The 19,289-nt window shown below is 36.3% G+C and overlaps 1 protein-coding gene across 9 annotated transcripts in view; it reads left to right on the forward strand.

The window, feature by feature from the left end:
* Positions 1-19,289, forward strand: part of WDPCP (WD repeat containing planar cell polarity effector) — a 418,665-nt gene that overhangs the window by 216,408 nt on the left and 182,968 nt on the right. For all 9 annotated transcript variants that reach the window (XR_009506547.1, XM_059943231.1, XM_059943237.1 and 6 more), the window contains exon 13: positions 15,525-15,588. Coding sequence is in view for 8 of the 9 variants with exons in the window: in XM_059943231.1 (XP_059799214.1) it covers positions 15,525-15,588 (64 nt within the window). In the remaining variant the exon portion in view is untranslated. The remainder of the gene's footprint in view (positions 1-15,524; positions 15,589-19,289) is intronic.

Consider the following 19,289-nt stretch of genomic DNA (forward strand, 5'->3'; position numbering starts at 1 on the left):
TTTTTTTTTAAATGTGGCTGTATTTGGAGATGAGGCCTTTTAAATTTATTTATTTATGGCTGCATTGGGTCTTCGTTTCTGTGCGAGGGCTTTCTCCAGTTGCGGCGAGTGGGGGCCACTCTTCATTGCAGTGCACGGACCTCTCACTGTCGCGGCCTCTCCCGTTGCGGAGCACAGGCTCCAGACGTGCAGGCTCAGTAGTTGTGGCTCACGGGCCCAGTTGCTCCACAGCATGTGGGATCTTCCCAGACCAGGGCTTGAACCCGTGTCCCCTGCATTGACAGGCAGATTCTCAACCACTGCGCCACCAGGGAAGCCCCCTTCAGTGTTCTTAAATAGGGCCTTGACTTTAGCAAAGCAGACCTCCCTTGATGATTCATCCAAATGTCCCTAGAGCTCTGTGACTGTTAACAGTTAGGTCTTCCACCTGTCAATTGTACCTTCCATTCAAATGCAGTAGATAAGGACCTCTATAAGCTACCAGAGTGGCTTTCTGGCTGTCACACTTAGCCATTCACTGTAAAGAGCACTCAGTCTCTTATTATGATTCCTTGGGGCATAAATACAACTTAGTAGTCATCGGCCTATTCCACTGTCTACTTACTAAACACTGCCCATCCACAGCCTCCACCCCCACTCCAGTACGCCACAGAACAGTTCAAAGGAAGGTTTGGTTTGGCTCTCTGGAGCCCTCAAGCCAATATTGCCACTCGAAGAATCCGATGTCAGTCAGGAACAGGACTGCCTTAGTATCCCTTACTGCCCTCATTTATTTCCTAGGAGCAGCTTGTGGAAAGTGTAGCCTTAACACAAAAATACAATGACACATTTCAAAATGGAACAGCTGGGGCTGTCAGTTACACTCCCTTCAGTAGGACATCTCAGAGTGATATTTTCATGAATGCCACATTGGGGTCTATAAATAGAAGTGGGAGAGACATCATGAAAACAGCAGAGTAGGGAGCTCCAAGAATCAGTCCCTCCAGTGAAGCAAACATTAAGCAAACAAAAACTGACAAAATTAACTTTTTAAAAACTCTAGAATCTAATTTTTAAAACTTGTAATAATCAGGGGAGTGCTTACTAAAGACAGAGACTGCTAACTTTTGGTAAGAAAGCATTGTTGCATTTTTGTTTACCTGTCTGCCATCCCCCATTCCCCAGTGTGACAGTAGCCAGCATTTCTGGTGTCAGCTAGCTGGTGCCAGAGGGCAACAATGGATCTTTTTCTCAAAAACTGGTCACGAATTTTGACCAGACTTGTGGTTTCCAGAGGGACCAGTGCAGAAGCTTGGCTTTGTCTCACCTCCCTCAGGCTGGAACAGCATCTTTGGCAAAAGCACTTGTGTATGTCAAAAGCACTTCAAGACATATTATGCATAGCTGTCTCTCAGGCAAGGTATGGAGAGTGGGGAAAGCAGCAGACAGATGGAAAGACTTGAGAAAGAGAAGGCTTAAGGTGAAGATTTTGGGGGAATAAAGTTCTTGAAGGACTACCTCATATACCAGGGAATCAGGGGTACAACACACATGCCCACAGCAGGATGCATGCTCATAAAAGACCTGAGAGAACCCCAGACTTAAAACTCTGGAGGACCTTTGGGCTGTGCACAGCAAGAATGGAATTCTGAGGCTGAATTGTACATAGGTAGCCTGGCTAAGTAGTGAAAGCATGCCTTAGCTCAGAGGCAATCTACAAAGACTGAGAGAATTGTTTGTTTGTTGCTTTAGAATTTTTTTAAAAATCTGTCACCTCAGTCTGTCAGGATGTTAAAAATATCTGGCTGATTGCTGAGATAATGAAACAGAGATTTCAGTGATCACACATGACAAGGAATATAGGCTTTGCAAAAATAGTTTGAGAATGTCACAAAACAAACAGATGACTACCCTCAAAAGCAACAACAGTAAAACCTGGAAGAATCTGATTTCCAGAGTTATCACATTATTATATTCAAAATATCTTATTTCCAGCAAAAATTAAAAGGCATACAAAGAAACAAGGAAGTATGGCCCATTCACAAGGAAAAAAAAATAGCATCCCTGGGTAAGCACAAACATTGGGCTTTACTAGACTAAAACTTTATTTTATTTTTATTGGAGTATAATTGCTTTACAATGTTGTATTAGTTTCTCCTGTACAGTGAGTTGAATCAGCTATATGTATACATATATCCCCTCTCTCGTGGACCTCCGTCCCCCACCATCCTACTTCTTGGTCTTCACAGAGCACTGAGCTGAGCTCCCTGTGCTATACAGCAGGTTCCCACTAGCTATCTGTTTTACACATGGTAGTGTATTTATGTCAAATCTAATCTCCCAATTCATCCCACCCTCCCCTTCCCCCCGCTGTGCCCACACGTCTATTCTCTATGTCTGCCTTTCTATTTAGACTAAGACTTTAAATCAGCTGTCTTACATAAGCTTAGAGAGGTAAAGGAAATGATAGACAATGATGTAAAGGAGATCAGAATGATTTCTTACCACATAGAGAATATCAGTAAAGAGACTGAAATAATTAAAAGGAACCAAATAGAAAATTCGGAGCTGAAAAGAAAAATTCACCAGATGGGCTCAACAGCAGATTTGAGCAGGCAGAAGAAAGAATCAGTGAATGTTAAAATAGGACAATTAAAATTATCACATGAGAGGAAAAAGAATGAAAAAAAAAAATGAACAGAACCTGAGGGACATGTGGGATGCCATCAAGCGTATGCATTATGGGAGTCTTAGAAGGAGAAGAAAATTTAGACTAACTGCAGGAATCTACATATCCAAGAAACATGAAGAAATTCAAGTAGAATCAATCCAAAGAAATCCACACCATTCAAAATGTCAAAAACCAAAGACAGAATCTTGAAAGCAGCAAGCAAAAATCAACTGGTTTTGTAGAAGAGATCCTCAATAAGATTAACAGCTGATTTTTTTATTAGAAACCATGGAAGGCAGAAGGTAGCAGGATCACATTTGAAGTATATAAAGAAAAAAAATCAATCAAGAATCTACACCTGGCAAAATTATCCTTTAAAAATGAAGGAAAATTAAGATATTCCCAGATGAAAGCTGAGGAAGTTTACTGCTAGTTGACCTGCCTTATAAGAAATACTAAAAAGTGTCTTTCAGCCTGAAATGAAAGGACGGTATTTCAAAGCAGTACAAAGAAATAAACAATACAAGGAAAGAAAACTATGTAAGTAAATATAACAGCCAGTATTATTATATTTTTGGTTTGTAACTCTTTTTTCCCCATTTGATTTTAAAAACAGTGAGTGCAACAAAAATTGTAAATCTGTTAATGGGCACACAGTATTTAAACAGATAACTTTGTGACAATAATAACATAAAGGAGAGGACAGAGCTATATAGAAGTAAAGTTTTGTATGCTATTAAAGTTAAGTTGATATAATTTAAACTTAGATTGTTATAAATTTAAGATATTGTAATCCTTAGGGTAATTACTAATGAAATAACTAAAATAAATATAAAAGAGGAAAAGAGAAGGATCAAAATGGTACACTAGAAAAAAATAAATTATATGGAAAAGAAGGCAGTATTGCAAGAATTATGGGACAAAAAGACAGATGTAGAAAATAAATAGTAAAATGGCAGAACTAAGAGCTTCTTTATCAGTAATGACACTAAATGAAAATGGATTAATCCCATCAATTAAAGTACAGAGATTGAAAGAGTGGGAAAAAATGTGATCCAACTGTATGTTTTCTAGAAGGGGCTCACTGTAGACTCAAAGACACATATAGGTTGAAAATGAAAGGATGGAAAAATACATTCCAAGCAAAAGCAAGATAGGGTGGCTTTACTAACATCAGGCAAAATAGACATTAGTAAAAAAGTTTTAGAAGAGGTAAAGAACAACATTATCCTTAAAGGGACAATGCATCAAGAAGATATAATAAATTAAAACATATGTGCCCCAAAATAACAGAGATCCGAAACATATGAAGCAAACAGTGATGGAATGGAAGGGAGTAAAAAGCTGTACAATGATAGTTGGAAACTTCATCACCCGTTTCAATACTGGATAACACATCTACATAGAAGATCAATAGGGAAATACACGGCTTGAACAACAGTATACACTGACTAGATCTAACAGACACATACAGAGGACTCTACACGCAGCAGCAGAATAACATTCTTCTAAAGTGAGCATGGAAGATGCACCAGCATAGACCACTATTAGAACATAAAACAAGTCTTAATGAATTTAAGAAGACAGAAATCACCCAAAGCATACTTTTTTTTACCATAGTAAAATTATGCTAGAAATCAATAATGGAAGGAAAACTGAAAATTCTCAAACATATGGAAATTAAACAGTACGGTCCGTGGGAGATCAGCTAAGATGGCAGAGTAGAAAAACCCTGGGCTCGGGACTTCCCTGGTGGTGCAGTGGTTAAGAATCTGCCTGCCAACGCAGGGGACAAAGGTTCAGAGCCCTGGTCTGGGAAGATCCCACATGCCATGGAGCAACTAAGCCAATGCGCCACAACTACTGAGCCTGTGCTCTAGAGCCCACAAGCCACAATTACTGAGCCCACATGCCACAACTACTGAGCCCACGCACCTAGAGCCCATGCTCTGCAATGAGAAGCCACTGCAGTGAGAAGCCCGAGCACCGAAGAGTAGCCCCCACTTGCCGCAACTAGAGAAAGCCCGTGGGCAGCAACAAAGACCCAACGCCCATAGATAGATAGATAGATAGACAGATAGATAGATAGATAAATGTTCCTTTAAAAATAAAACAAAAAAACCTGGGCTCACCTCCTCTTACAAGCAAACCAAGTCACACCTATTTGCAGAACATCATTGATGAAAAACACCAGAACCTAACAGAAAAGATCTAATACAACTAAAGATACAAAGAAGGAGCCACAATAAGAAAGGTAGTAGGGGTGGAGTCATGCTATAGTCAAGTCCCACACCCGTGGGTGGATAACCCACAAAAAGGAGAATAATTACAACTGCAGAGGTTCTCCAAAGGAGTGAGAAGTCCAAGCCCTGTATCAGGCTTCCCAGCCCAAGGGTCCTGTACTGGGAAGATGAGACCCCAGAGCATTTGGCTTTGAAGGCAAGAAGGGCTTACTTTTGGGAATCCTAGAGGGCTGGGGGAAATAGCAACTTCACTCTTAAAGGGCACACACAAAATTTCACATGCTCCAGGACCCAAGACAGAAGCATTAATCTGCTAGGAGCCTGGGTCAGACCTACCTGCTGATCTTGGAGATTCTCCTGAAGAGGCAGGAGGCAACTGCAGCTCACCCTGGAGACATTATGATTGTTGTGTGTTCCCGTTATTCCTTCCTGTCTTTGACACTACTCTTTGTTTTGAAGTCTATTTTATCTGATAATTTTAGCCATTCAAGCATTCCTATACTCACTGTTTTCCATCCATTTACTTTCACACTGTGTCTGTATATTTACAGTGGATTTCTTATAAACAGCATATAGTTGAGTTTTGCTTTTTTTAATCCTTTCTAACAATCTTTATCTTTTAATTGGAGTGTTCAACCCGTTAATATTTATGTAATTATTGATGTGGTTGAAAGTCAATCTACCATTTTATTTGTTTTCTGTTTATCTCTTCTAATATTTGTTCCTCTGTTCCTTCTTTCCTTCTTTTTGATTATTTGAATATTTTTCAGAATTTTGTTTTAATTTATCTGTTTGCTTTTTTAGCTATACCTCTTTACATTATACTTTTTAGCTGCTCTAAGGGTTGCATTATATATCCGTGATGTTCCACAGTCTACTTAGAGTTAATATAGTACTATTTCATGTAAAATGTAGAAATCTTACATCTCAATTGGTTCATTTACCCACCACACTTCATCCTTTATGCCAGGGGTCCCCAATCCCCAGACCATGGACTGCTACCAATCTGTGGCCTGTTAGGAACCAGGCCACACAGCAGGAAGTGAACAGCGGGTGAACAAGCGAAGCTTCATTTGTATTTACAGCCGCTCCCCATCACTTGCATTACCACCTGAGCTCTGCAGATCAGTGGTGGCATTAGATTCTCATAAGAGTGCGAACCCTACTGTGAACTGTGCATGTGAGGGATCTAGGTTGTATGCTCCTTATGAGAATCTAATGCCTGATGATCTGAGGTGGAGCTGAGGCAGTGATGCTAGTGCTGGGGAGCAGCTGCAGATACAGATTATCTTTAGCAGAGAGGTCTGACTGCACCACAGACCATAATAAATCAATTGCTTGCAGACTCATGTCAAAACCCTCTCAGTGAGTGGCAAGTGACAATTAAGCTGCATCTTACGGAGTAGACTGGACATAAGCAACACACTTCAGGTGTCACTGTCTCCCATCACCCCTAGATGGGACCATCTAGTTGCAGGAAAATAAGCTCAGGGCTCCCACTGATTCTGCATTATGGTAAGTTGTATAATTATTTCATTATATATTACAATGTAATAATAATAGAAATAAAATGCACAATAAATGTAATGTGCTTGCATCCTCCCCAAACCATTCCCCCCCCCCCAACCCGGTCCATGGAAAAATAGTCTTCCATGAAACTGGTCCCTGGTGACAAAAAGGTTGGGGACTCCTGCTTTATGCTATAGTTGCCACATGTATTACCTACATATGTTATAACCCCCACAAAACAATTTTATAATTGTTGCTTAAAACAGACATATGTATGTTAAAGAAATAAAGGAAATGATCTTCTTTACATTGATCACTTGTAGTACTTTGCATTATTTATTGAAGAACTGAAGTTTCCATCTGATATCATTTATTTTAGCCTAAAGAACTTCCTTTCGCCCTTCTTATACTGCAGTTCTACTGGAGATACATATCTTAGAGGTGTTTTTTCCTTGAAAATTTCTTTATGTCACCTTCATTCTTGAAAGATACTTTTTGCTGAATATAGAATCTGTGTGACAGTCTTATTTCCTTTGAGTACTTCAGACATTTATTCCACTGTCTTTTTGAGATTATTCTATTTTTGTCTAAATTATTAAATGGGATATTTAGCTCATCAATTTTTAACCTTTCTTTTCTTAATACAAACACTTAAGGCTACGAATTTCCCTTCAAGTGTCTCATTTGCTCAAGTTTTTCATTTACTTCTAAGTATTTTTAAATTCTATTATAATTTTTTCTTTGACTAATGACTTCTTAGTTTCTAAATGCATATGGATTTATTGCTTATCTTTCTATCAAAAACTGCATTGTTGACAGACTCATTATATATATTATTCCTTAAAATTTATTGAGACATGCTCTTTTATTTACTAACATAATTTTGTAAGGATTCAATGTGTGTTTGAGGAAGATGTGTATCCACTAATTTATGAGTGACAAGTTCTATGTATCCATTAAATCCAGCTGTGTAATTATGTTGTTTAAGACTTCTATTTCTTTACGAATTTTTTTACTGCTTGGCCTAGCAAAAATTCAGATATAACTTTTGAACTTTCCCCTTTGTTGTTGGGCTCATTATTTATTTTAATTCTATCAGAGATTTGATCTATATATTTTTAGTCTATTTTATTAAATGCATCCAGTCTAGAATTTTTGTATCTTCCTGGAGACAGGAAACCTTTATTATTTTGTTCTTACTCTTTCTATCTCTAATAATTTTTTTTCAAGAAACCATTTATCTGATTATATAGCTACCTTAGCTTTTTTACAAGAAAACTTTATTGAGGTTTAATTTAACTACCATAGAATTTATTCACTTAATTCTACAATTCAGTAATCTTTAGTAAATTTTCAGATTTGTAAACCATTATCTTGATCTAATTTTAAACATTTCCTTTATCCCAAGAAGATCCCTCATGCCCATTTGTAGTCACTCCCTTTTCCCAACCCTAGCCAACCACAAATCTACTTTCTGTTTCTATAGATTTATCTTTTTTGGACATTTCATATAGATAGAATCATACAATATTGCTTCTTTAACTGTTAACGTAATTTTTTTAGGTCATCTATTTTGTAGTATGTATCAGTGCTTCATTCCTTTTTATTGCTGAAACCTGCTTCATTGTTTAGATATACCGTATTTTAATTCGTTCATTCATCAGTTGATTGACATTAGGGTTGTTTCTACTTTTAAGCTATTATGAATAATGTCACTGTGTATACGTGAGTGTAAGTCTCTCTGGGGTATGTTTCATTTCTCTTGAGTAGATACCTAGGAATTGCCATGAAATTGAGTGTAATTATATGTCAAATTTATGTGTAATATTTTCAGAAACTGCCAAACTTTTTCCCAAAGTGGCTGCATTACTTTACATTCTTATCAATAATTGTCTTCTATTTTCTTCTTTCCTTTTACTTTTAACCTTCTTTGTATGACTTAGATGTGGCTTTTATAAATAATATAAAACCGGATTTTACGTTTCCAGTTTGATACTCTGTCTTTAAACTGGTGAGTTTAGTCCATGTATATGATTATTTTTATATTGAGCTGTTTCTATCTTCCTTTGTGCTTTCTATTTTCCTGTGCTTCCTTTTATTCCTTTCTTGTTTTTCATTTTTATTTGTTTAAATTTTTATTGGAGTATAGTTGATTTACAGTGTTGTGTTAGTTTCAGGTGTACACTAAAGTGAATCAGTTATACATATAAATATATCCACTCTTTTTTACATTCTTTTCCCATATAGGACATTAGAGAGTATTGAGTAGAGTTCCCTGTGCTCTACAGTAGGGTCCTTATTAGTTATCTGTTTTATATATAGTATTATGTATATGTCAGTCTCAGTCTCCCAGTTTATCCCTGCCCCCCTTTTCACCCCTGGTAATCATAAGTTTGTTTTCTGTATCTGTGACTCTATTTCTGTTTTCTAAATAAGTTCATTTGTACCATTTTCTTTTAGATTCCACATATAAGTTATATTGTATGATATTTGTCTTTGTCTGACTTACTTCACTCAGTATGATAATCTCTAGGTCCATCCATGTTGCTGCAAATGGCATTATTTTGTTCTTTTTATTTATTTATTTGGCTGCATTCGGTCTTCGTTGCTGCATGCAGGCTTTCTCTAGTTGCGGCGAGTAGGGGGCTACTCTTCGTTGCAGTGCACGGGCTTCTCATTGCGGTGGCTTCTCTTGTTGCAGAGCACAGGCTGTAGGCACAGGGGCTTCAGTAGTTGCAGGATGTGGGCTCAGTAGTTGTGGCTCGTGGGCTCTAGAGTGCAGGCTCAGTAGTTGTGGTGCACAGGCTTAGTTGCTCCGCGGCATGTGGGAAGTTTCCAGACCAGGGATTGAACCCATGTCCCCTGCATTGGCAGGCAGATTCTCAACCACTGCGCCACCAGGGAAGTCCTATTTTGTTCCTTTTGATGGCTCAGTAATATTCTATTGTATATATGTACCACACCTTCTGTATCCATTCCTATGCCAATAGGCATTTAAGTTGCTTCCATGTCTTGGCTATTGTAAACAGTGCTGCAGTGAACATTGGGGTGCATGTATCTTTTCAAATTATGGTTTTCTCTGGATATATGCCCAGGAGTGGGATTGCTGGGCCATATGGTATTTCCATTTTTAGTTTTTTAAGGAACCTTTTTTTAGTTTTTTTACTTCTCTCCATAATGGTTGTACCAATTTACATTCCCACCAGCAGGGTAGGAGGGTTCCCTTTTCTCCACACCCTCTGCTGCATTTACTGTTTTTAGATTTTTTGATGATGGCCATTCTGACTAGTATGAGGTGATACCTCATTATAGTTTTGATTTGTAATTCTCTAATGATTTGTGACATTGAGCATCTTTTCATCCGCTTTTTGCCATCTGTATGTCTTCTTTGGAGAAATGTCTATTTAGATCTTCCACCCAGTTTTTGATTGGGTTGTTTTTTTTATATTGAGGTGCATGAGCTATTTGTATATTTTGGAGATTAATCCCTTGTTGGTCGCTTTGTTTGCAAATATTTTCTCCCATTCTGTGGGTTGTCTTTTCGTTTTGTTGATGGTTTCCTTCACTGTGCAAAAGCTTTTAAGTTTAATTAGGTCCCATTTGTTCAGTTTTGTTTTTATTTTCATTGCTCTAGGAGGTGGATTCAAAAACATGTTGCTGTGATTTATGTCAAAGCATGTTCTGCCTACGTTTTCCTCTAAGAGTGTTAGAGTGACCAGCCTTACATTTAGGTCTTTGATCCATTTTGAGTTTATTTTTGTGTACGGTGTTAGAGAATGTTCTAATTTCATTCTTTTACATGTTGCTGTCCAGTTTTCCCAGCACCATTTATTGAAAAGACTGTCTTTCTTCACTTGTGTAGTCTTGCCTCCTTTGTCATAGGTTAATTGACCATAGGTTTGTGGGTTTATCTCTGGGCTTTCTATCCTGTTCCATTGATCTATATTTCTGTTTTTGTGCCAGTATCATACTGTTCTGATGACTGTAGCTTTGTAGCATAGCCTGATGTCAAGGAGCCTGATTCCTCAAGCTCTGCTTTTCTTTCTCAAGATTACTTTGGCTATTCAGGTCTTTTGTGTAGCCATACAAATTTTAAGATTTTTTGTTCTAGTTCTGTGAAAAATGCCATTGGTAATTTGAATCTGGGATTGCATTGAATCTGTAGATTGCCTTGGGTAGTATTGTCACTTTGACAATATTGATTCTTCCAATCGAAGAACATGGTATATCTCTCCATCTGTTTGTGTCATCTTTCATTTCTTTCATCAGCACCTTGTAGTTTTCTGAGTACAGGTCTTTTGCCTCCTTAGGTAGGATTATTACTAAGTATTTTATTCTTTTTGATGTGATGGTAAGTGGTATTGTCTCCTTAGTTTATCTTTCTGATCTTTCGTTGTTAGCATATAGGAATGCAAGAGACTTCTGTGTATTAATCTTGTATCCTGTGACTGTACTAAATTCATTGATGAGCTCTAGTAGTTTTCTGGTAGCATCTTTAGGATTTTCCTTTTTGTTTTAACTTTGTATTTTATATTGGAGTATCGCTGACTAACAATATTCTGATCAGGTGTACAGCAAAGTGATTCAGTTATACATATACATGGATCTATTCTTTTTCAAATTCTATACAAGAGTAATGCTTATCCTCTCTTTATAATTTGAAGATATGTCCCTACTATCTTCCACATCCCATTCTTCGACTACTGTCCAGAGTAGTTCTGCCTCCCCCACCCCCATTTTTGCTCTTTGCTCAGGGATTCTTACTCTAGTTTCAATCAAGGGACTTTGGTTAGTTGGTTATTTTTTGGTTGAGAGTGTGGTACCCTTGGAAATTTCCTTTCTTTAGTGTCCTGTGTTGTACTTTAACATATATTTTATAAGCAATCTAGTTGGGAGCGCCCTTTGATATTTTTAGTTGTCCATACTGCCAGATGCCAATGCCAATTCTTTCATTTTATCATAATGTTAATCATTACTCACCTAGAAAGAAGAGTACCTCCTAACCTGTCCACCTTAATTTCATATTTTCCAATTTCAATTAATCATATATATGGTTGCCAAATTGACAGTGGACATATTAGACATGCTCTGTGGTTGTCACTGCCTTGACAGGGGCATGGTCTGCTCCCTATTTGCTGGAGTAGAGGCCCCCAGATCCGTTTCTTACCTGTGTTCTGATCTGTGGTGTCAGGTAGGTGGGATTGGAGCACTCCCACTGGCAGAGAAGCCACTGAGTATTCCTCCTCGAGCTGCTCACCTGGGTGTGCTCTGTTGTGTCACCTTTCACCCATTGTGCGAGCTCTCAGATTACACTGTTGTTGGCACTGCTCTTGGCCACACCTTAACTGTGGGTATGCCAGCAGTTGGCCCTGCTGTCTCTCAGTTGTTGTTTTCACCAGGGCACCAGCATAGATCCACTGTTCTTGGTTGTTTTTTTAATACTTTCTTGAATTTTTTTCTTTTTCAATTCGCTCAGCCTCAACCCCCTCTACCTATACTGCTATTCAAGCAATTTATACAGTCTTTTAGTGGTTACTATTTGAAATCTGACTATGCATAGTTACCAAAATGAAACAGTTATTATCTTCAACAGTACAAAAAGCAAAGACCTTAGCACTTGATTTACATGATATATGTAATTAGTATTTTCTGATCTTAAAAATATCAGACCATTTGTGTGTGTGAATGTATGTCTGTGTGTATTTACCTGTATATTAACCAAATCCTTTTTTTTGAAGCCATTGCTTCTTGCTTCTCAAACCTTCCTTCTGGGATCGTTTTCCTTTTTCCTGAGTTATGTTCCCTAGAAGTCCCTTTATTGAAGATCTGTTGAATGCTTTCAGTTTTTGTATATCTGAAAGTGTCTTTATTTTTCTTTAATTGTTGAAAGAAAGTTCCACTGTCATATTATACAAGAGTAATGCTTATTTTCTCTCTATAATTTGAAAGTATGTCCCTAATGTCCTCTACATCTCATTGTTGCCATTGAGAGGTCTGATGTCAGTCTGTCTGTATTAGTAGTTCCTTTGTAGGTGATCTGTCTTCTCTCTGGCAGTTAAGATCTTTTTATTTTTGGAGTTCTGCATTTCCATTACAGATGTCCATAATTATAGATTCTTTTCAATTTATCCTGCTTGATATATATTGTCCCTCTTGTGTTTATTGATTCATATCATTTATCAGCTTTGGAAAATTCTCAGCCTTTAACTTAATTACCTGATTAGACATGTTAGACTTTTCCATGTTCTCTGTATTGCTAACCTCTCTTTATATTTTTTTCTCATTTCTCTGTACATTTTCTATAATTCCTTACTTATGCCTCTTTTACTTCACTAATTCTCTCTTTGTGACAAATTATTTAACTCCAGTTCAGGTTTTCATTTCCAAAAGTTCTATTTTATTTCTTAAAAAATCTACCTGGTAATTTTTTTATTATATCCTGTTGTATGCTTATTTTCATGGTTCCATAATTATTTCTTTTAAAATCTTATGCTGAATTATTTTATATTCTAACTTTAATAATTCAGTGATCTGAAATCCCTGGAGAAGTAAATCTGTTGTTTATTTTCTAATTTTCCATCACAGTAGCTTGTTTTCTTTTGTATTCAGTGATCTTTCATTGTGAACTCATACTTGTTTTATTTTAATTTATGGCAATCCTGATGGCTTCTATCAAAAGTGCTTTAATCCAGGCATGAATTTTCTTTTTATTTTTTCTACCAAAGTTAGGGGCACTAATAACCTGGGATCATTTTAGCCCATGTCTTAATCAAAAGTCTCAGGCTTAGCCCCTTTACCTTGAGACTTGTTCAGGGCTCAGTCTACTGAGGGTGATGGTCCAGAGTAGTTCTGCCTTTTTTCCCCCCATTTTTGCTCTCTGCTCAGGGATTCTTACTGTAGTTTCAATCAAGGGACTTTGGTTAGTTGGTTATTTTTTTTTTACTGAGAGTGTGGTACCCTTGGAAATTTCCCTTGTTTTAGAGTCCTGTGTTGTACTTTAACATATATTTTATAAGCAATCTAGTTGGGAGTGCCCTTTGATATTTTTGGTTGAACATACTGCCAGATGCCAATGCCAACTCTTTCATTTTATCATAATGTTAATCACTACCTCTCACCTAGAATGAAGAGTACCTCCTGACCTGTCCACCTTAATTTCATATTTCCCAATTTCAATTAATCATATATATGGTTGCCAAATTTATGTATCAATGGACATATTAGACATGTTAAATTTGAGTTTCCTGGAAATAAAGAGTTTGGAGCTCAATAAATAAATGGATCCTAGAGATTTATGGGTCATTGATATAATTATCAATGCCATAGGAGTGGGTAAGGTTACTGGGGAAAACTTCATGGAGTAGGCAGAGAAAAATTAATTTAAAAAGGAGACTAAGAAGATGAATTCTAAGAATTGAGAAAACAAAGAATGAAGCTCCAAATGCAAGGAAAGAGAGGGTTTCAAGGAGGGGAAGTTAATAGGGTCAGATATGGCCAAAAGGGCACACAAGATAAGAACTTATCTTTAAGTTTGAACATTAGAAGATGGATAATTTACTACTGCTAGAAAAGTTTCATTGGAGTGGCAACAAATGCAGAATGGCAGTGAATGTATGGAAGAGTAGTACAACTTGCTGATCCTCTGTCTTCTTCCTCATTACATCCCACTTCCACTGTATATATAATGAATCATTCAGCTTCCTGGAACAAAAATAAACACAATTTTCTTCTGATCTCCCATAGTTGAAAGGCATTCAAGCAAATACTGGAGATACTAGTAAGTAGAGCCAGGGAGGAGATGGGATAACAGTAATCAAACACAGCATGGAAATTGTGAAGTGTTTCAGGTTCTGGACCTACCAGCTCATATGGAATAATAATAAGCCTTGTGTGTTTGAATTTTAATTGTATTAGCTATTTCACTAATAAATGTATGTACTCTGTCAATAATAATATTATACATTTCTGACACGTTTTATTTGAAATCTCATATATTTTTTAAAAATAAATTTATTATTTATTTATTTATTTTTGGCTGCGTTGGGGTCTTCATTGCTGCATGAGGGTTTTTCTCTAGTTGTGGCACACAGGGGCTACTCTTCGTTGCAGTGCGCAGGCTTCTCATTGTGGTGGCTTCTCTTGTTGTGGCACATCATTATATTTTATACCATTTTATTTCACAATATAAAACAGAGAACAGAGAACAACTTGGTTATTTATCTTCTTGTTTCTTGAGTCAGAAAGACTGACAGTTATATGTAAGTCTCAACGTTTAGACAAAATAAAGATGAACTTTCATTCCCAAATCCTGTGCAAATTGTGTTTGTGACATGCTTTTCTCTCAGGATTTTAAAATTTCTCCAGAGGTAATTAATTTAAACTGAAGTTTGTTCTCATGTATTTTAGCCTAAAATTAAACTTTCACAAAGAAAATTCTCAGTTTTACCTCAAGGAAAGATAGGATAAAAGGGTAGAAAAGTAGTATCTTTAAAAAATAGTTATCCGAAAAAGAGGGGATATTTGTATACGTATGGCTGATTCACTTTGCTGTACATACAGCAGAAACTGACACGGCAGTGTAAAGCAACTATACTCCAAGAAAAAAAAATCTTAGAAACCATTTATTATTTTCATTTACAACAGAGAACGTATTTTTTCCAAACTCACAAATATGAGAGTTTTGTAATAATGCAACATTTGACTTCTCAAGTTTTACCTAAGAAACATAAAAGTATAATTATATGATTTATTAATTGCTCTTATCCTGCTATGTTCTCCATATCCCCATACTTTTCTCTTACATAACAAAACACAACAAAGTAAAATATAATGAGAAACATTATTTCCTAAGCTATCATTTCTCCACATTAAGCAGCACCTAATCTGGTTATGTTTATCTTTGAAAGTTGCACTGAACACCTCCACAGGGCTGTGTGCCTCAGCTCCTCCTAAGTACAATAAGAGTTCACATAGGGAAGATCCCAGCAGGCAAAGTCCCTCCTGTTTGAGAATATTTTTCTTATCAGAACAAAAACAGTAACACATAAGTAAATTAAACAAACTGCTCTCTCATCTTCTGTAGTTTTGTTCACAACATACAACATTTCTTTTGTTCCTTATAGGTACCAGAGATTTGAAAAGGCATTTCTGTTAGCTGTTGACATTGGTGCTCGTGACCTGTTTATGGTGAGTCATTCCCAGAGATGATTTTGTGCCTTCAGTTCTAAGGCTGAGTAAGTTGTCAGCTTTTGTGACCATTAAAAAGGATTAGTGTCATTTGTGCCTTCGACACATGGTGGGAAAGCATTATTCCATCCTGGCTTGCAGCTCTGCTTTCATGAAACTGGTCAATAGCCATCTAGCCTCTTTTGACTTGTTGACATTTTCCTTGCCAGACCCAAAGGATTTTTAATGTTTTCTAAGAATTTATAATTCTTGAACGTTTCTCCTTATGTACGTTGATGTGAGGGGATGACACCTTTGTATCTAACAAGCTTAAATGTCTTTCTAATCCATTCTCTAAAGAAGTACAACTTCAGAAACCAGGACATAGGGCAAAACATGTCCCCTAGATCTTGAATGTGCTCAGTTTGTCCCTTAGATTTTAGTGAGAAGTAATATATTATGAATGTTCTCACTTGTATTTTTAAAGTATCCACAGTGCAAAGTGGATCCAAGAGGATACAAATTCAAATATGCTTTAGTCCTTCATTTATTAGCTACGGAACAGTAAAATCAACCAGTTTCTTACAGATCCTTGTGCTCTGTATCAGGTTCTTATTTTATAAGATCTTTCATCACAGCGTCCAGTGAGATCAGATAAACAAAGGTGGGGTTCCTGGTTTTCCAGCATATTCTGCTCCACAGAGATTTCACTGTTGTCAATGAAACAATGAAGCAAAAGCTTCTTGAAAACAACAAAAACTTCTGGAAGGCTCTTTTACCTGAATCTTCTGCACAAATGAAGACATTTTGTAGTTTAAATTAAGCTTTGATGCTTTAGATGTTAATATGGGTTCAGGACTTTGGAATGAATTTGTTATTTAAATTCTAATTTTGCATCATTCAGTTAAATTGTGCTTTCATTGATCATGAAAAAAATCTAATTACTTCAAATGTATGAGCCTTTTGTTGGTCATCTGTATTTTGTTAGGTCAAATTGATCAGGCATATTAGTATATTAAGGGAACATTTTATTATTTTCACCAAAGTCTATGCATGCAGACATCACAGTGTCAGAAATTTAATTACAACACTTTTTAAGATTTTCTGACCCCAATGACTTTCACTCTTTATCTCCACCTTCTCACCTCTGACACTACTCACAAGTAAAGGTAGATTTTCTTCATATTTCTTTATTTTTTTTATGTCTATAGTCCCAGTCTTTTTTCTAGCCAAGATAAGAACTGAAGAGATGAGTATTTAAACATTTAGTGTCTGGTAAACTTTCTTTCTCAATGTATTATTATATTGCTGTGTAATTTTTGCTGCTTTGGCTATTAATTAATACATAATTATTAAAGCCATCTTATAAATTTTTTTCAAATCATATCTGTTTCAGCATTTAGTCTCAGTTAGGCAGTAACAATATAAAGAAAGTCTCCATGTTAGTTTAAAGCCAAATAGGCTTTCTGCTGATAGGCTAGCCCTAACCCTAACCCATAAGGATTTTTACTAGTAAAAGGTAAAAACCTAAAATAAGGGAATGAGAGAAATAGTTTTACTTTCCTTTTTATTTGTAAAAGTGAACAATCAAAATGCTACATCCTTATTCTTCCTATGTAACTTTGCTTCTTTATAGCCCAAGATCTGCCTTAAGGAAGCATTAAGAGCCTTAAGAGAGCATTAAGGCCTTAAACAAAGCTCCATTTAAGCTCATGATTCTACTATATACATTTGAAGCTCTATATTGAAATTGTCTAAAGAATTTATCATGTTTTCTAATAGATCAAATATTACTATTTAAATGATCATCTAGCCTATATACTGAGAAATATTACCTCTTTGAATTTAAAAGTTTTTTAAATAAACAGGATTATTCCTACATGTAAATTATCTTCTACTGCCAAGATATCTCTTCCTTAAAGAATAAAAATATGACCACATTGAACGCAAAGGGGTCACCTAAAAAGTATAATGGTTAACCTGAGAATATTCTTTTTGCATTAGCATCTATCAGAGATAGAAGGATAAAAGACATATAGCATGATATCAATAGGCTTTGAATATTAAAAAGTCAGTATGTAGGTACTAGACCTGAGGAAATGGGCCAGAAAGGACCTCTTTGTCTGCTTTACACTGTAGCCTAAGTGAACATCTTCTAAATTAGGGTCAGCAAACTGGCCTGCCAGCCAAATCTAGCCCCAAAATGGCTTTTTACAGTTTTAAATCGCTGAAAAAAATCAAAAGAAAAATAGTATCAAAACACTTTAAAATACATGATATTAAAAATACATGATAGTGAAATTCAGATTTCAGTGTCCATAAGTGAAGTGTTATTGGAACACAGCCAAACTGATTTATGTAATGTGTATGACTGCTTTACTCTATGATGGCAGAGTTGAGTGGTTGCAAGAGACTATATAGCTTGTAAAGCCTAAAATATTTCTATCTGGTGTTTTACAAAAAAAGTTTGCAGACCCCTTGTCAAAAAAATCATAATTTATAATTTCACTCTTCTGTTTAAAACCCTTTAGCAGCTTCTCGTCACCTTTGGGATAAATTCTAACTCCTTAATATGGCATCTAAGGCCCCTCCACTCTCACCTCTCTGCTTTCCAGCTACATCAGCTTTCTTTCAGTTCTGAGAAATGTACTCTACTCCTTATTACATCCAGACCATGTTAAGGAGTTTGGGTTTATCCTTACCCCAAATCAGCAAGGTGTAATGGGAAGGTGTAATGGTAGATACATGGAATTTGGGTCATAAGTTCCCTTCAAGATCAGTAACTTTTGAGTTTTTACAAATGTATATAAATGACGATAATAATATAGTACCTACCCATAGGTTGGGTTTTTTAATTGAATAAAAGCATCTTTCAATTTTATAGTGCTTTATAATTTTTAAGTTTCACACAGATGATTTTATGTAATCCCATAATAACCCTTTGTTTCCCTTCACTCCTATATTGCCCCTCCCTCTTTCCCTCTCCCCACTGGTAACCACTAGTTTGTTCTCTATAAGTCTGCTTCTTTTTTATTATATTCACTAGTTTGTTGTATTTTTTATATTCCACATATAAGTGATATCATACAGTATTTGTCTTTCTCTGACTTATTTCACTTAGCATAATGCCCTCCAAGTCCATCCATATTGCTGCAAATGGCAAAGTTTCATTCTTATTTATGGCTGAGTAGTGTTCCAATGTATATATATAAGACATCTTCTTTATCCATTCAACTGTTGATGGAAACTTAGGTTGCTTCCATACCTTGGCAATTATAAATAATGCTGCTGTGAACATTGAGGTGCATGTATCTTCTTTGACTTAGTGGTTTTGGGTTTTTTTCGGATATATATCCAGGAGTGGAATTGCTGGTAATTCAATTTTAAGTTTTTTGAGGAAACCCCATATTGTTTTTCACAGTGGCTGCACCAATTTACATTCTCAACAACAGTGTATGATGGTTCCCTTTTCTCCACATCGTCACCAACATTTGTTGTGTTCTTTTTGATGATAGCCATTCTGATGGGTGTGAGGTGGTATCTCATTGTGGTTTTGATTTGCATTTCCCTGATGATTAGTGATGTTGAGCATCTTTTCATGCGCCTGTTGGCCATCTGCATGTCCTCTTTGAAAAAACTGGCTATTCAGTTCTGCCCATTTTGTAACCAGGTTGTTTGTTTTTTTGGTGTTGAGTTGTATGAGCTTTTTATATATTATGAAT

The sequence above is a fragment of the Balaenoptera ricei genome, chromosome 13, assembly GCF_028023285.1.
Source record: "Balaenoptera ricei isolate mBalRic1 chromosome 13, mBalRic1.hap2, whole genome shotgun sequence".
In the NCBI taxonomy this organism is placed as follows: domain Eukaryota; kingdom Metazoa; phylum Chordata; class Mammalia; order Artiodactyla; family Balaenopteridae; genus Balaenoptera; species Balaenoptera ricei.